Source organism: Galeopterus variegatus, unplaced genomic scaffold, assembly GCF_000696425.1.
Source record: "Galeopterus variegatus unplaced genomic scaffold, G_variegatus-3.0.2 Scaffold1412, whole genome shotgun sequence".
Lineage (NCBI taxonomy): Eukaryota > Metazoa > Chordata > Mammalia > Dermoptera > Cynocephalidae > Galeopterus > Galeopterus variegatus.
This window is the reverse complement of record NW_007727523.1, coordinates 30,479-48,842: the sequence shown is the minus strand read 5'-3', so window position 1 is coordinate 48,842 and position 18,364 is coordinate 30,479. Positions and strand designations below refer to the sequence as shown.

The following is an 18,364-nucleotide window of genomic DNA, read 5'->3' as shown; positions in this document are numbered from 1 at the left end:
TAATCTTTTCTATGCCTTAATGCATGTATTTCAAATAATGAAATTCATGACATAAAATTTTATATTTTACTATTTCACTTGTGTGTACATTATAATCACATCTCATTGTTTCATGCTTTTTCACAATTAACCTTTGAAATGATTGCATTGTATTCCATTGACTTGATGTACTATTATTTGCTACACTACTACCATATTACTGAATAATTTGGGTTTGCTTGCAAACTTTTTTCCCTACTGGCAAGAAAGTTGCAATAAATATTGTTCATTTTAGTTTTTACTTTATTATTTTCTGGATGAATTACGTGCATGGGGTTACCAATTTGGAAACTATGTACATTTTCCTGTTTGTTGTAACACATACTATTGCTTCGGTTTAAACTTAAAATCACTTTTTGAATCTTACTCATTTGTTACTGATAATATCTTTAGTTTCTTTTATGTAGTCATGAATACAAACACAGTATAATGCTTTGAAACTGCAAAGTAGCACAAGAAGAACACTGATAGAAACAGAACAATTTAGGAGCACATGTAAGGAAAACAATCTCTATTGAAAATGCATGCTCCATCATCTCCTTTTTTTAAATTTCTGGTGGTGAATATGGGGACATATTTAAGAAAATGCTTTTCAAATTCTCACAATCATTTTGTGTGTAAGGTGAAGGGCCTGACTGCAGGGATCTGAAATGGTACTTCAATTAATGCCAGCAATAGTATAGTAGACAAGAGAAGGATTAAAAACTCAGATTTATCCTTAACATAATTCTCCACTATTAAAGACAACAACAAAAACAACATGTTTTCCCATTAAATGCGCAGGGATCTGAAATGGTACTTCAATTAATGCCAGCAATAGTATAGTAGACAAGAGAAGGATAAAAACTCAGATTTATCCTTAACATAATTCTCCACTATTAAAGACAACAACAAAAACAACATGTTTTCCCATTAAATGTTCAGTGAGAAACAAAAAAACAAAAACTTATGAGAGAAAATAAAATAGTAAAAATAACCTTTAATATTATCATCCAGAGATAATTGTTCACTCGTTCTTAACGTGATGGTATTGATCTTTTGTTTTTATTCATGTTTATATCTGTGTATATGTAAATATATACACACAAACACATATATGTATCTATAGTTACATATTGTTATAATCACCTAAGTTTCAGGTTTTTAACTTTCTCTCTTATCTCTGACCATCTATTTCTTTTCCCTCGAGGTATCCAGTGTTTCCAGTTTCTTGTGTTCCATTCAGGGATAGTCTATGTATGTGTTAGGGTATGACTGTGTGAGTGTGCACCCCAACTTTTCCCTCTAAAATAGCACAGTTTGAAAATTGTTCTGCATCTCAATGTAACACAGCTCTAGCTATGGGGAAAATACTGAGCATTTGTCTTTGTTCCCTGATATGCTTACTACATCTTTCTGTTTTACTATTTCTTCCTCTTTATAGAAAATGGAATACCTGGAGGTAAAGTACTGATCCTAAAATACTGAGAACTAAAAGTCAATCATGGTGTGTAGGGGAATAGTGATTGACAGATCACTGGGATTAAAAGTTTTGCATAAGACTTACACAATGTCAATTACTATCATTTTAAATATGTTAGAATCTTGAAGAGTAGGACTTCTCCCATCTCCAATCCCATTGGAATTAAAAATGGAATAATTTTTACTTAGTAAAATAACATGGGAGAGTAATGCCTTTCCAAGACTACATCTTTCCATCCAAGCATATGGTACATATCTCCATTTATTTAATTCCTTTTGATTTCCATGATTAAAGTTGTGTAGTTTGCTATGTTTTTGTCTACGGATCCTGCACATTATATTCATTACAAGAAATAATTATGGAATGCTAGTGGCAAGTACTTTTCTAATCCCTGGAAATAAAAAAATGAACAAGATAGACAAGAACACCCCTCATTGAGTGTAAATGCAGAGAAGACAGAGTTAGAAGTAAAAATATTGTTCATTTAGTAAATATTTATTGAAAGCCACCAATGTGTCAGGCACTGCTAGTTAAGTTTAATCCTACGAATTGCTTTTTTATGTCAAGAAATATTTTTCAGTTATACAGTTTAACTGGTTATTAGAAAAGTTGTGTTTTATATTTTTACTATGGTTCTGGGCATCTTTCTTAACATTGTTAATAGTTTTAATTTTTTTCTGTTGATTTCCATGGAATTTTTCAGGTAGACTATCATCTAATTTGCAAATAAATATAGCTTTGACATCTAGTTTATTTTAAATATTTATACATATAAAACTCTCTTGTGAAAGGTAAAATAAATAAATCCTTCTAAGAGATTTTAAAGACTGTTTAAATAACTTCACATAAGCAGCTAAGTGCAATGATAATCACAATACAGTTGAGTGGAAGTTAAAAAAAAAAGAGAATAGTCTGATTTCTCCTTTGCAAAATATTAGTACAAAAGTGGCACATTCAGAAATGCCAAATATGAAGAAAAAAATTAGAAAAGAATCATTTTTAAAACTTCTACAATAAAAAATACATTTGTGTGCAGTATAAATCTTGGAACTAAACTTTCCTTATTTATCTTGAACTAAGGTAAATGTGCTCTGAACCATGAATTGTGAATATGAGCACTTTCTATGTAAAAAAAAAATCTCACTACAAAAAAACTGATTATAACAGACATTTAAAACATGGAACAGAAAAGCATACATTTTGATACTAAAAAGATTTGGATTATCAATAAATCTAGAACAGGCAAATTAATATTGCCATGGACTAAAACGGTTTTCAAATGCGAACACAATTAATATAATTTCAGAAAACATTTTTGCATGATACAACATGTTAAAACATAGCTTAATCTCCAAAATAGGCACCATATTAAAAATATTTATACTATTTTTTATACTATTAAAAAATAGTTTTACTAAATTCACAAAAGTATCCAAATATATGTTCAAAATACTTAAACCCTCACAAAAGCAAAGTGACTGAGAAGGAAATTGGAAACTCGGTTGACTGTGAATCCATTCATACTGAAAAATACTTACATATTTGCCCCAATAGCTAAGGAGACAGAAGTCAATAAAAAAATGTTTGCGGGTTTTAAGGAGAAATCTTAAACCATACTGAATAGAAATATTTGAAAACCTATTAATATTGACATTAAAATTCAGTATTACACATAATTCCAGTTGGTTCCTAAAATGTTTTCTTAAAATATTTGAAAGACTATTATTTTGTACTACAAGGATATTTTAATTAATTCTCTGCTTACAGTGTCTTGGTAATTGCTCCCTTTGGTTTTATGTGAATCTAAACCCAATTACAACAAACTATTAATGTTATCAGGTAACACAGACAGAATTAAGCTGCGACTTAAATTACTTTGTGCTGGGTGACTTCTCTAAGTATTTTTCTGTTTGTAAAACACTTTTAGTTTCTTTGCCTATGAAATATTTTTAATCATTTCATTGAGTAAAGTGATATGACATGAAAACACTAATAAACTGTTCCATTCCAACGTGTATAATGAGTAGTTAAAAATGCTGAGTCTGTCTTGCTACATCATGGCTATCATTTCCTGAGCTGCCTATATGCCATGCCTATCATGGAATTTATTATCATTATACGGATTAAAAAAATAAGCTAAGAGATGTTTAACAAATATTTATTGTCTACTATGTTCAGGGCACTGTACAATCCACTAGCAATTACCACATTTATAGTCCTGGTCTGGAGTCTTTGGCAATTGGAAACTGACTCCATGTCTACCTCTAATGTCTTAGAGGTTAAGGATCATCCTATCCAAATATAAACAAAGACACACAATGATGCAACAGAAACGAGTCAGACCACTAAGTTGAGAGTTCGGAGAGAGTTCTTCCCAGTGTATAATCCATTTCATTATTTGGGGGTCACAAAATACCACAAAGTGTATAATCCACAATGAACTTGTCTGAAATTCTACAAATGTTGTTGTTCCCTTTTATTCATCTGGCCCCATGTAGACCTGTGCAGCAACAGTCTGGCAGGAACAGAGATGGATGGCAGCCTTCTGTTGCTTTATTTATAGCGCAGAAATCAGGAAGATATGTAAATATTTCATATTTAACAGGAAAATACCTGCAAACTGAGGAGTTCCTGGCAAATTCAAAGTATAACAGGGAGAAAAAGGTGGCTGAAATTAAGTGAATAAAAGTGAGCAAAATAAGGCAAAGTTGAGATCAAAGAGGTAGAGGAAAATGGGTTGATCACGTAGCTCTGTGGGTAACTGAAAAACCTCTGGCTTTTATGCTGACTCAGACATTGAAAGATTTCAGGCAGAGCAGTGTTATGACCTGACACATGTTTTTCCAGTATCATTCTGCATGCACTATTGACAATAGACTGGAGGGAGAAGGCAAAGGAGGAAGCAGAAAAATCAATTTGGAGGATATTAAATATTTAAGGTGAGACATGATGGTGCTTGGACGGGGATGGTAGCAGTGGACAGGGAGAAAAGTGGCTAGCTTCTTGGAGTGTTTTGAAGATAGAACCAAGAGGATTTGCTGATAAACTGCACTGGGATATGAGGATAAGAGAGCAGTCGAGGATGACTTCAAATCTTTTTCTTAAATAAATGAAAAAATAGAGCCCTCATCATTTTGGAAGGGAAAGGGAGAAGTAGGAGGATTAGGTATGCGGAGGAAGACCAGTAGGTCAGTTAAGCATGTTGAATTTGGCATCTGAGTGGAGAGATCAAGTAGGCAACTCTCAAGTGCTTCCTCACAGCATTTTCCCACTAGACACGTAGGTCTGTATTTGGGATTTTCAAAGCTGTCCAACTACAATCAGCCTGGTGATTTTGACATTTTGGGCTTTCCCCTTATCTGTGACCACAATGCTTGCTGGGAAGTTACCACTTGGACCCTATGGTTGTTTCTACACTTTATTTTTCCCAGATTAAACTCAGTATTTTCTCATGTGTAAAATGGCCATTACTCTTCTGTTTTGTGAGTGTCAAGTTAAATAAATTATTTCTGACTGATAATTATATACTGCCTGTTCTCTAATAGGATTTAAGCATTTTAAGGGAAAAACATATTTTCAACTTCTTTTAATTTCAAAAATTCCATGCCATACATATTGAAAAAGTTCAAGGTACACTTGAAAATATGAACAAATATTCTATGCGTGTGATGCGATACTTTTATACAAGGGATGTGAGAAAAGTATGGTTCCAGATTCCAAAGATGCTGGAATTGAAACAGAGAAATATGCTATAAAGGAAAATAAATTTAAAAATACAGTCAATGAATGGAGTAACTCTTGGTTCATGGGCAGACATTTAACATAGAATGAAAAATAAATTGAGATAAAATACCAAGAGATAAGAAGCAACTAAACAGAAGAATCAAGAGCTTCAATACTGACCAATTGTGAAGAGTTATGGGAATATCATTGAGGGCACAATCTTATACCTCTAAATTGTCTCTTTCAATAATCATCTCTGTTCTTCTCTCTCTTTCTCTCTCATTCTTTCTCTTCTTTTTTGTATAAAACCTCTCCTTTTATGAAAGAAAAGCACCTTCTTGCCAAATGAAATTGGACCCTACCCTGTACTTACTTGGAACTATAATTCTTCAGTGGAATAAAATAAGTGGTCATAAATGAAGATGGTCATGTTTACGAACAAGTGGCTTCGTGACAAATGAACAGTCAAGAATTTAACAACAACAAAAAATAACAAATTGATATCTTCTTTGGCTTAATTTTTTGGTAAATAATGAAATGCTGTCCTTACTCAGAGCTGTGAGCCCTGCTCTTGTATATTAATTGGGAAGACACTTACTGTACTTCTTTGAATGCTGTTCCACAATAGCTTTACCTCTTCAAACTAGCCTTTCAAGCTCCAGTGTAAAGCAGTGACCTTTTCTTACTCCTCTTGATATAATTAGTCAATAGAATCATCCTTTTTTTCACTAAAAACACTCCACGTGCACTTACTGTACTTCTTTGAATGCTGTTCCACAATAGCTTTACCTCTTCAAACTAGCCTTTCACGCTCCAGTGTAAAGCAGTGACCTTTTCTTACTCCTCTTGATATAATTAGTCAATAGAATCATCCTTTTTTTCACTAAAAACACTCCACGTGGTGGATATAGTTGTTCTTCCTAGTCCCAGCTTCAAAAGAATATAGTTACCACTACGTTCTTTTATGCATAGTGAAATATTGTGTATTGAAATATATTCTGCACATCTTCGGCTAATTCTGCCTTCTGCTTTCTTTCATACCACACAATAACTAAAATATTCAATGTTTTATCTTGTGGTCCAAAGGCCCTTTGAGAGTATTCATTTGAACAATCAGATATTGCTATTGTCAGCTCAATCACAACAGCTTATACTCTTCAGGGAGTAGTCTTAAAATCACCTTCTCTAAGATAAGGACAAAGATTCTTTGGTTACTGTTATTTTGTTTCTCTATTCCTTGGCATTTGATTTTGATTTTGATTTCGTTGCTTTAGGTGCTGTGCACTCTCCAAAGACTATGAAGCCACATGCCTTAAATTTCTCATGCATAAGGACAGTCTATATGAGTATAGATGTTCTTCACTCCACAAAAACACATATCAAGGTAAACTCACTTTAAATAAATGGATGCCTGGAAAGCTCAATGGAATCATATCCCCTGAGGGGAATCTTGCTACCAAAAAGAATCATGCTGAAACTCCTATCATAAAGAAAGGTTTTTTTCCTAATAATAATAAAATTACCTGATGAGATTACCTTTTGCTTATATCTAGATTTTCTTATTTTTTGCTTAAACATCATATATATGGAATTTAAGTAAATAATACTCATTTAAATCTTTGGGCGAGAAATAACAACTTACCAGAATGAAATGTTTCCAGCAATGCCATTTTGGTCGATTTCCATTGCATAAACATGGTGCTAGTGAAAGTTTGATTACATAATTATTCTACTGATATCCCTTTTCTTTAACACTGAGTACTGTGAAGCCCACAATGTGAACCAATCCCTGCTCTGAAAAAGTTTATAGTCTAGGTAAGAAACACATATCAATTAGAAATAATTAGAGAGGACAAAAATTAATAATCTGCTAATTGGATATAGGGAAATAAACATTAAAAATCATTAGAAAGATCTTAGGCTGAAGAAGCAGTTAGAGAGGATGGGACAACTGGGAGACGCTGAGGGAAGGTCTGAATAAGCAGAGGCTTGAGGAAAAGCCTCCGGACATCAAAACTAAGGTACAAATGAGTGCTGAATGGGTAAGGGTTGAGGAGATGAAGGGCTTCTGACTTGGGTAGAGAGTTTGTAATAAAGAAAAGTAGGAAATCATGTTACATTACTAAAAGTAAGATCAAATAATAGGCAATACTAAACATATTTGAAGAAACAGTTAATAAGGAGCAAAATGTAAAAAATGATGACTATATTGAAGGAAAATTTAAAAGGCAGGTAGTCAAAAGGTGGATTGACAGAGAGCAATTTTGGGCAGGAAGCCCAGATATGAGGTGATAACATTAATTTAGAGATGAAGGTAGTCTAAGTAGGTATAGAGGAAGAAATTGGGAGACCAGTAGTCACTAACAAAGAAAAACAGAGTTTTGGGGCTCTGTCAAGTGCATGCATTCTCACATCCTTCTGTAATATTCACTTGTCAACACCTGTCTGCCCCGAAAACCAGACATAGGCTCCAAGAAATCAGAGGCTAGCCAGTTTTGTTCACTACTACTTAGCCAGTGCCTCTAACAGTATCTGGCACACAGTAGGAACTCCATGAATATTTCTTGAATATTTATCAATCCAAAGTATAGTTTAAAGTTCATGTTTCTTTTGAAACTTTTCCCAATTCTTTCAGGTAACAAAGCAGCAAAGCTTAGTAGGAAAAACAGATTTTGGAATCAAGTAGATCTGTGTTCAACTACTGACCACTACCTACAAGCATTTTAATTTGAACTAACTACTTAACTTCCGATTCTCAGTTTTCTCAGAGAATATTATTCATCTTATGGTGTTGTCATGAGGTTCAGAGATGATGAATATATACCCAGCATCCATCTAGGCACATAATAGTTGCTCAGTCTATGAGAGCTGTTAACTAAGAGCAGGTTATCACTTGATCATGCTCTCTGACAGCATTTATCACTTTGCATTCGAGAGTAACATGTCTATCTTCTCTTCCTCAGTACACAAACTTTTTGCTGTATCACTCATTTCTTTAAAATGCCTAGAAAATTTCTCTCTCAAAATCCATCACCCACCACTGGAACCCCCCTGGTCTCTCCTGCCGTAATGAGGGGAGTGCCATGGACCTCGACCAAGCCCCCCCCTTCCTACTTCTCCCACTCTATTTCTTTCCCCTTCCCCTCTTCCCCTCCCCTCCATTTGCTCCACAACATCTTAGAATGTAAAAGAAAAAAATATATTAATAAATAAATAAATTTTTTAAAAAGAAAAGAGTATAATAGATGACCACTGAGAAACCACTGTACAGGTATACTGAAAATGAGCAAATAAATACGAGGTATTTTAAAAAAAATTTCATCACAAGCCCCATCTCAGTAAAATTTGTTGTTCAATTAAACTTCAGTACTTTCTCTCTGTTTCAATGTCATAACTTTTACTCTTGTATCTAAGAATAATTTATATTTAAGTTTGTCTTCATTCTTGAAATATGAGCTGTATAAAGACAGGGATGTTAGCTTCTATTATTTGAGCCTAGTAAACTACCCTGGGCATACATACTCCTTATATGAAAGATAAATGCAAAAATTGTGAAGTTACATGACACAATATCCATCAGGCAAGTGTAGATTAAGAATACGATGCCTATCAGAAGATATTATCTTCAACAGAAATTATTCTTAGAAAAGGCTGGTTGGTTAGCTCAGCTGTCAGTTGGTTACAGCTCAGTGTTGGTAACACCAAGGTAAGGGTTTGGATCCCCATACAAGCCAGCCACCAAAAAAAAAAAAAAAAAAGAAGAAGAATAAAAGAAAAAGAAAGAAAGATAAAGTGAGCAGGGATTACTGAAAAAAATTAGATATAGACAGACTTTAGAAATTCTATCTTGTAGGGAGTTTTGATTAAGTAATCAAAGAGAGTTTAGAAAAGCAGGTCTTACTTATGTTTTTTATATACCTGTTCTGATACTGATAATAGTAGCTGTTGCTTTCTACTTGGGAGTTTGATCCATGAACTTTTTTGATCTGTTCCTGATTCCGGGAACCAGTGATTACAAGACCTCAGTTTGTCACTGAATAGCACTTACTAAGCTCCTGCAATGTGCAGAGCAAAGAGGCTGGTGAAACTGATCACTAGATATGGAGAATCCAGTCTTCTCTGAGATCAGCAATCTAATTAGACAGACAGAAATAATGAAAAAGAATGTAGCCAAAGTCAGTTTCACATCATATCCTCAGATAAGGTTGATACTTTGGTGATATCACTGTGCTATCAAGATGTAAAGCTGCAGTGTATAAACAAAATCCTTCAGTTTTTATCTGGTGTCTTGTAGAATAAACAAATGATTTCATTTTATTTTCATTTCAACTAGTTGCTATGGGCTTGGCCACAATGAGTGATGATTGATACAGACATATATATCTATCTATATATATATATATATTTGAAGTAAGATTTTTCTTTACTCTTTAAATCTAAATTTATTCACTTACTTGAAACTGAATGGTGATATCTAATTAAGCATTTCAGGACATTTATAGAATTTAAAAATCTATTAATGCATTTGAAGAAATGCATTGATTTTTCCTGGAAAGCATGGTGCTCTTGTGCATATTATATCAAATCCAGATCTTATTTTTCAATAAAAGAAATAGAGTACTTTATCTACTATAAATTATATGAAATCTATATTTTTAAAGTATAGCCTCTGGTAGACAGAAAATTCTGTATAAGTCGGATATTTCATTATTTATTGATTCATATCCACTAAACATGAGAACGTATAATTTTACTCTTAAATGGATGGTATTAGTAAAGTGTGGTAATTTTAATACTCTAATGCCAATGTACTGACTTATATTCTTTATTAATCTTTAAAATAAGTTTACAAATATTGGGGGAGAAAATTATTTTTCAGTATTACACTTTACCTTTTTATATTATATAACTTACTTTTGATATTAGTGTTATTGTCTGAGAACCCAATGACATTAAGAAGCACATTTAGCAAATGTAAAATTACCTTTAGCGTGTAGCCTTTAAAAAAATAATATATGTTATGTAGATATAATACCTGACTAAAGAAGAAAACAACATGCATATGTAAAGTCAAATTGATGGTCCCATAGAAAAGATTAAATTCAAATGGCTACCAGCAGAGCCCAAATAAAATGATCAATACTCCTAAAAAACAATGCTTTAATCGTCAAATGAAATTATAGGGATGCCATGAAGATGTGTAAACCCAAGATATAATTGCGCCTGGAAGTGGCTGAGCTCCCAAGCAAATCATCCCTATTAGTTCCTATTCATGATTTAAAATATGCTATTTTATCTCTTCATAACATGCAGCATTTTTTTATCCTCACATTTCTAGGCATTTTAGCTTCTGCTGACATAAATGCATTCCCAAAATAGAATGTTACAGCAATCTTCTGCAAGACATTTAAGCCCATTTGTGCATTTATATCTTAGAATGCTTTTTTTGAACCTTCTATCTGTGAGAGGGATGGGAAGGTAGTGTTAGAATGAATGATTCCCAAAATAGAATGTTACAGCAATCTTCTGCAAGACATTTAAGCCCATTTGTGCATTTATTTTTTAGAATGCTTTTTTTGAACCTTCTATCTGTGAGAGGGATGGGAAGGTAGTGTTAGAATGAATGAGAGCATGTTTTCCAAAGTGACACTAGACATTTGATCTACGATTAAAAAAAAAAAAAAATCACAGCCTCCTACCTTGAAAACAAACATCTCACGGCGAAGAATAGCTAGAGTGTTAAAGTTCCCATCACAGATGTTAGGTTTGGCTCCAGGATAGGAAGGTCTGCCGGTGGGAGGCCGAGGAGGTTTTGGCCTGTCATTTTTCCTCGGGTCAGCCGGAGGAATAGAGCGGTGTGGGGGCACTGTCGGTAGAGGTCTTGTAGGTGGAGGAATCTTGTCAGGTGGACCTTTTGAAAATATGAGGACAGTGCTTGGCTCACTTAAAACTGGAATAGTGCTGGAAAATATGCTACAGAGAACAATCACTTATAAGGAGGGGGCACAGACTGAGTGAGCTAAGAGGTCTTCAAGATTGTATATTTTCTGAAAAACAATCCATCTTACCCAACAAACCATTGCCAAGTCTATCAGAAACTGTCCTATCATGCTAGATTCTAGATCAAAGTAACAAGGTTTTCTTTGTTAATTTTTAATGGTATTTTTTAGAGCCTCACCACAGTCCTTATTGGAAAAGCTGCTTTCAAATCTTTTATGGAAGTAGGTGATGTATAAATAATAAATAGATGAAAATGAATACTAGAGCCATACATGTAAGCTCCACCAAACGTAATCCTAGATTTTGACAGGCAATAATTCTCTGCAAATACTTCCAAAAGATAAACATTATCTAATCAATGTTTATTCTACTCTGTGTCTCCAACTATATTTTATAATATTTTACTGATTTTCACTATTGTATTCTAATGAAATGTTTTGACAAATTGCTGGAGGAGTGTTTCACTTAAATACTAAATATAAAAACACCTATTGATTAAAAGACCACAAGTAAAATATTTATGTAAAGAAGTATTTCTAAAAAGAGGCTTTTAAAACAAGCCAAAGTTTACACATGTAATTTTGCACAGATGTTAAGCATCATTTCTCAAGGGGCTTATGTTTTTAAAAAGATATACAGAGCTATTTCACGTAATATTTAGGTATGGGAAGAATATTCTTCTGCAGACCTTCAGTCTAGACTACTAATTCATAAGGTCATGAGAAAGAGACTTCTTTCAGTTAACCACTTAAGAGGAATTTCTGATGACAAACACTTAGGCACAGGACAGCTCAATTCAACATATGAGCTATTTAACTTTGAGTCTGAGATATTTCTCTTTTCTTGGAATCCCAACAAAATAAAGAGCAGCACAAAAGTTGACCTTTTTTCTCCAAATCTATTTTAACCCTGAGAGAATGCTTACCACTGAGATATTGAGATTGAAAAACTAATGAATGCAAAACAAATTAGCGAATTTAAACTGTGCTGTTTAAAAATGCAAATGACATTTTCTAGATACTGGTTATTAACATACAGATAGCACACATTTGTCTTTGTACTGTAAAAATAAAAGCTTCGCCTCATTAATTTAGTAAAGCATATTTGCTATACGTAAGTTATAAATGTTAAGTAAGTTCTTAACAACAATGTGTGAAATCAATGTCTTTATAAAGGTCAGTGGTTTTACCGAGGGAGTTAGGATTATAGTAAATATGCATAATAGTCTTTCCCCTTTTCTCTTAATTTGCATTCATTGACCAAATTCCATACATAAAAACGATATCACCCTACTAGAAACTTATTTTGCGCTATGTGTTCATAAACTTAGTCATTTGTTAACTTTCCCTCCCCGGTTTATTTACTTTTACGCTGAGTCAGTAATTACATGATTTGGGGTCAACTTGCTATATCATCAAAGAAAGGTATTTTCCCAGCCTTCAAAAGTGTTTAGTCTAGAAACTATCTAACATCAAATCTTACAAAGTGTGAGCCAATCTGTCACTTTGTACCAAAGTCTCAGCAGTTTATACATGAAAGTCTTATATTTCTCACTGTTTTTATTGGTTATAGTAATTTATTACATATTTTTATCTGAATTTTAAATACTAAAATTGATTAGACTTTTTTTTGTAACTGCAGGTTTCAACTAAACTCAATAAGAACTTCATCAGTGTTAAGACTTTCCTATAATCTACACATTAAGATATCTGGGACTGTTGCCAACAAAACTTGATTGTCAGAAGAATTTTGCCAATAGTCAAGTATTTCTTTTTTTCTTCTTCAGTTTCTACCTCTTATATTCTTAGAGAAACTATCACAAAGAAGAAAACACAGCAGGAATTCTAGACATCACTATATGGTTAACCAAACAAGAACAGTGGTAACCTACCATATATCTTCTGGATGCCCTGCAAATCATCGTTAGGTAGTTTGAAGTTGTCTGTTTCCATGTATTGGTAAAATGGAGCCATGATGGCAGTGGGGTCATTGGAATGCTCCAATCCCAAAGCATGTCCCAGTTCATGAACTGCTACAAGAAATAAATCATTTCCTGTGCAAATGAGAAGAAAAGACATTATTGTAACTAATATCCAAGTACACATTTGACAGGGACAATTTGGTGTTATCAAAATTTCACCCAAGGAAAATAGGAGGGACTCTTTACTTCAACTGTCAATATAATTTTATGGCTTCCCTACTGGCAAAGTCCAATATCTTTCTATTAAAGATGGTGGGAGGAATACATTATGATGATGAAGTCACAAAGTTTAGAAACTGGATTGCAAGAATAAAAATAAAAGTTGAGGAAAGAGCAGTAGCTCCAGAAACTGATACTACTGCTGTTAGAAAATCCTTCCAATTATGAAGCACATAATTTACATGATACTTTTATAATTCTAAAAAGAACTCAGTAAAAAACACAGGGCAGATACATCTTTACTTTTATACAGACGGGTAAATTAAGGCACAGAGGTGATAGTCTTGTCAATTACATCACATCTTTGTATTTACAGAGCTGCAACTAGAACTCAAGTTATGATTATATAATTCTAAAAAGAACTCAGTAAAAAACACAGGGCAGATACATCTTTACTTTTATACAGATGGGTAAATTAAGGCACAGAGGTGATAGTCTTGTCAATTACATCACATCTTTGTATTTACAGAGCTGCAACTAGAACTCAAGTTATGATTTCTCTTAGACTAAGGCTTTAATTTCTTACTAGCCCAGAATATACAAATATAAATACAAAGTAGTGAAAACTAAGAGCTATAGACTAGTAGTCTTACTAACTGGATTTCTAGTTGAAGCTCTATAAATATCAATTCTAATCAATTCATAGGTAATCTGAACAGAATATATTTATCTCAGAGCTGTTGTTTTTCACTGAAAATTCCCACCTGTGGTAAACTTGCACTGTGAAGTCTATTTAATGCAAACTCTGCAGAGACACTTGGACTTTGTGTAATCAAACCCCTGCTGATGATCTCTACATGTTGTCCACTCCTGTTATCATCATAACTAAACTCATTATGAGGAAAAGAGGGGGTCCTGCCTCTACATTTGTTAATTCTAAAAATGAAGTTAAGCCATTTGAGCATCAAATAATTGGGCCTGTCGTATTTCTAAGGGTGATATTTCTAAAAGAAAAGTTTAACATGACTGAACATAAAGTGTAAAGTTTCACATAGATAACTTGTTACAAATGCAAATTTCAATTAGTATCATTATTTGGAAACCTCCTTTCCAACCATTTTTATAATGCTGTGTGATAATTCCCTTCGGAGGACTAGTTTTCGAACACAAAAGCCAGGTGAATAATCAACAATTGTTCCACTCTGCTGTAGTCTGTCATAGAGGAACGGATGAAATCATGGGGCTGATTCCATATGACACTACAGTATCAAATATGAGTCACTGAAATAAGACTTCTAGGGGTCTACCTGACTCTCAAAGAAAATTGATTGAATACCAGTGTGAAACAAATCACAAGGATTTAAAAGAAATAGAAATTACCATTTCCAACCTCAAACAGTTTATCTTCTCTTTCTATAAAATTACTTAAAAATGAAAATTAAGAAAGAAAAAGAAAAATAATATAATAGGTACAAGTATTAGCTACAATAGAAAAATACTAATTCTCTCTACTGAAAGCTTACTAACTCTGCTCTGGGCATTTTGAACATTTTACCTCCATTGTCTCATTTAATTCTTTCAACAATACTGTGAGTCAGTTAGTCACTATTATTACCTTTATTTAAGAAATAAGAAAACAAAACATGGAGACCTGTAAAGTTTTCAAGGTCATGTAGTAAGTGAGGCAGAATTGAAATTCAAACTACTGTCAGTCTTATTCCAGAGATCACACTTTTAATCACTACAGCAAATCACACAGCTATTAAAAAATCACATAAGTATTAAAGCATTAGCATACACAACAGATTATATAACATAGCTGTGTGAAACAATTTTATTCATTAAATCATTCATTCATTTCACAACTATTTATTGCATGCCTACTGTGCATTAGGCACTGATCTAGGCTCTGACAATACAGTAGTGAACAAAACATACACATCAATCCCGCCCTCATAGCATTTACATTTTAATGGAGGAGACTAGAAAGAAACAAAATAGGAAAGACAAGTATATAGGATCTTACTTTTAGAGATAAGTCAGAAGGAGAAATGATAAAGCAGGGAAATGATGAGGTTGGAAAGGAAATAGGGGCTAGGACAGGTAAGGCTTTTTTGATAATTATAATGGTTTTGACTTCTAGTTCGACTGAAGAAGGAAGTATTGAAAGCTTTTGAGTAGAAAAGAGACAATCTGACTTACATTTTCACAGAATCACTCTGGTAATTACTCTTGCGAATCAACTAACTGCAAGGGGCAAAGGGAGCTGCATGACTCAAGATCTAAAGTTAGTGCAATAATTCAGGCAAAGACGCAGTTGGCCTGGATCAAAGTGGCAGCAGTGGAGGCAGAGAGCAGTGGTAAAATCTTGACACCTTTTGAAGGGACAGTCACAGAGCTCGTAAAAGGACAGGCTGCCTGGTATGAGAGAGAAAAAGTTGAAAATAACACCAAGTTTTTTGGCCTGAGCAACTAGAAGAACAAAGTTGCCATTCATCGAGGTACAGAAAACTACAGGAGGAATTGTTTTTGTTGCTCGTGTGTGTGTGTGTGTGTGTGTGTGTGTGTGTGTGTGTGGTGGCAGGGTAGAAGGAGAACAAGTAGGGAGTGTTAGAAAATCAGTTTTTGAGTGTTATGTTAGAGATGTTCTTTCCATATTCAATTGGAGATGTCAAGTTCAGTTGGATACATGTATATAGAATTCAGGGGCAGCTACAGGCTAGAAATATAAACTTGGAGTACATGAGCACAGATGGCATAAAGTGCGTAGGGTGACCTCAGCAGCACGGGCAGTTCAACTGCAGTAACAGAATAGAGGGTAGGATATAAAAGCATAAATTCAGGTAAGTTGGTAAAAGTAGTGGTGGGAAATTTCTTCTCAATAATTTTCTTAGTGAGATAGGAAGAAATTCATTAACCGAGAAGAAAATATGGAAGAAAAAGGGGAGAGATGAGGGCAGAAAATATTTAAATAAAGGTGTTGACAGGAGAACTGACTACAGAGTACAGGGAAATACAGAAAGATTGCCAGGCAGCATTCATGATCATAAATTTAAAGTGAAATCGATATCACTATGTGGTTGTGTTCTTCTCCAGCCTTATTCATCTATGTTTATGCAGATTCCAAGTTGTTAGAGTTGATTTCACCAGAGTTTTGGTATCAACATGTGCATATGAAAAGCAGAGGGAAAGACAAAGAAACTGCAATTTTTGACTCACCATGGTGTTTATGGCATGTAAGCAAGAAGGAGATAATATCATGGAATGAAGAAGGATAAATGACAAAATGCAAGGTAGTAAGATGATTTAAGATCAGTTCTTAAATTCTGATGTAGTTAAAGGATATTTGGAGTCATGATATTACCAGGAGTAAGCTGGAAAGATACACAGCACTAGTCATAGTGGATACTCACAATTGAGATTTGTAAGAGCAATGTCAAGGGCATAATCATGGGAGTAAGTGTCTAAGGTAGGATGTTAAATGAAGTCACTGAAAAGGAGATTCAGTAACTAGAGGCCAGAACACTGGAAAAATTATCTACATTACTGTTGAGATCACCAAGTATCAAAACAAGGGAAGTGTTGAAGAGAGTGCCATTAAACTAGGAGACAAAATCATCCAAGAATAGGTGGGATGACCTGAGTGTTAACAGATGACTACACCAAAGAGAGGTAGTAATGGAACAGTCACACAAAAATCACAGTCAAGGCTTGATGGTTTTTTTTTTTTTGTCTTTTTTTTGTGACCGGTAAGGGGATCGCAACCCTTGGCTTGGTGTCACCCACACTGCGCTCAGCCAGTGAGCGCACCGGCCATCCCTATATAGGATCCGAACCCGCAGTGGGAGCACTGCTGCACTCCCAAGCGCCGCACTCTCCCGAGTGCGCCACGGGACCGGCCCAAGGCTTGATGTTTTTATGGAAGAGGGTAGGAGAATGATCTGGAAGTGGGATTAAAAAGAAAAAAGGAGGACATGCCCTATGACTCCAGCACTTGTGGTGAAGGAAGATGGAGGAGAAAACAGTCACCAGTTTGAAGATATGTAAGGGAAATAATCAAGGGAGAGACCAATATCAGTTACAAAAAACAATGTAAAGGAAATGTCCTTAAGGTAAGTTAATTGCCAAAGGGCTTTTGCTGATGACTGACTTGGAACTGCTCTGGAGTGAACAGTTTTAAAGGATGAAGAGGGGAAGGAAATGGAGGCAGAAATGGCAATGGTCAGTCTCATGGGAATTCAGAGTCCAGGAGGTGAGGCGCGTCCTGTGTGTCTTGTGGTGACGGATATGAACAGAGGAAAGAGGCATAATCAAATCATACCTCCTGTCAAATACGGGACATTATTATTACCTTAAGAACTGTTAGAAGGAATTAAAGAATATGACTTGGAGAAGACAGGGAGTGAGACTGCAGAGGGGATATAGGAGAAAAAATGTACAGTAGTAGAAAGGAGAGCTTCTCATAACTGCCCCCGCTTCCATTTCTGTCATTTTCCCACTGCCTACAAGGTAATTCCACATTCCTAAGCAAGATAACCAAGACCCTTCATACATAAATCCTTGCCCTAGCATTCCAATATTACCTCCCATTTCTTTTCCTTGTGTGAACTTCTTCTCAGTCATAGAAACAGGAGCATATGCTCATTCGGTCCTTAGGGTCTGCTGTGGTTTGGATGTTGTTTTTCCCTGCCTCAACTCATGTTGAAATTTAATCACCGGATGAACAGTACTGAGAAGTCCTGAGGCCTTTAAGAGGTGTTTCAATCATGGCAGCTTCACCCTCAAGAATGAATTAATGTCTTTCTCCCAAGACTCGGTTAGTTCTCATGGGAATGGATTGGTTTTTGCAAGAGCAGGCTGTTGTAAAGCGAGGTGGCCACTCATGTCTGGTGTTTTCCTACACATCTGCCTTTGCTTCCACTTCTCTGCCACGCTGTGAGGTGGCACAAGGCCCTGACCAGAAGCTCAGCAGATGCTCTTGGATTTCCCAGCCGCCAGAA

At 34.7% G+C, this 18,364-nt stretch overlaps 1 protein-coding gene across 1 annotated transcript in view; it reads right to left on the bottom strand.

The window, feature by feature from the left end:
- The window catches only part of MMP16 (matrix metallopeptidase 16 (membrane-inserted)), a gene marked incomplete at its 5' end in the record, with an annotated part of 81,862 nt that extends 68,585 nt beyond the window's left edge, over positions 1 to 13,277 (bottom strand). Inside the window, 2 exons of the mRNA XM_008576826.1 lie at positions 10,924 to 11,135; positions 13,116 to 13,277. Of these exons, the coding sequence (XP_008575048.1) occupies positions 10,924 to 11,135; positions 13,116 to 13,277 (374 nt within the window). The remainder of the gene's footprint in view (positions 1 to 10,923; positions 11,136 to 13,115) is intronic.
- Positions 13,278 to 18,364: the final 5,087 nt, after the last annotated feature.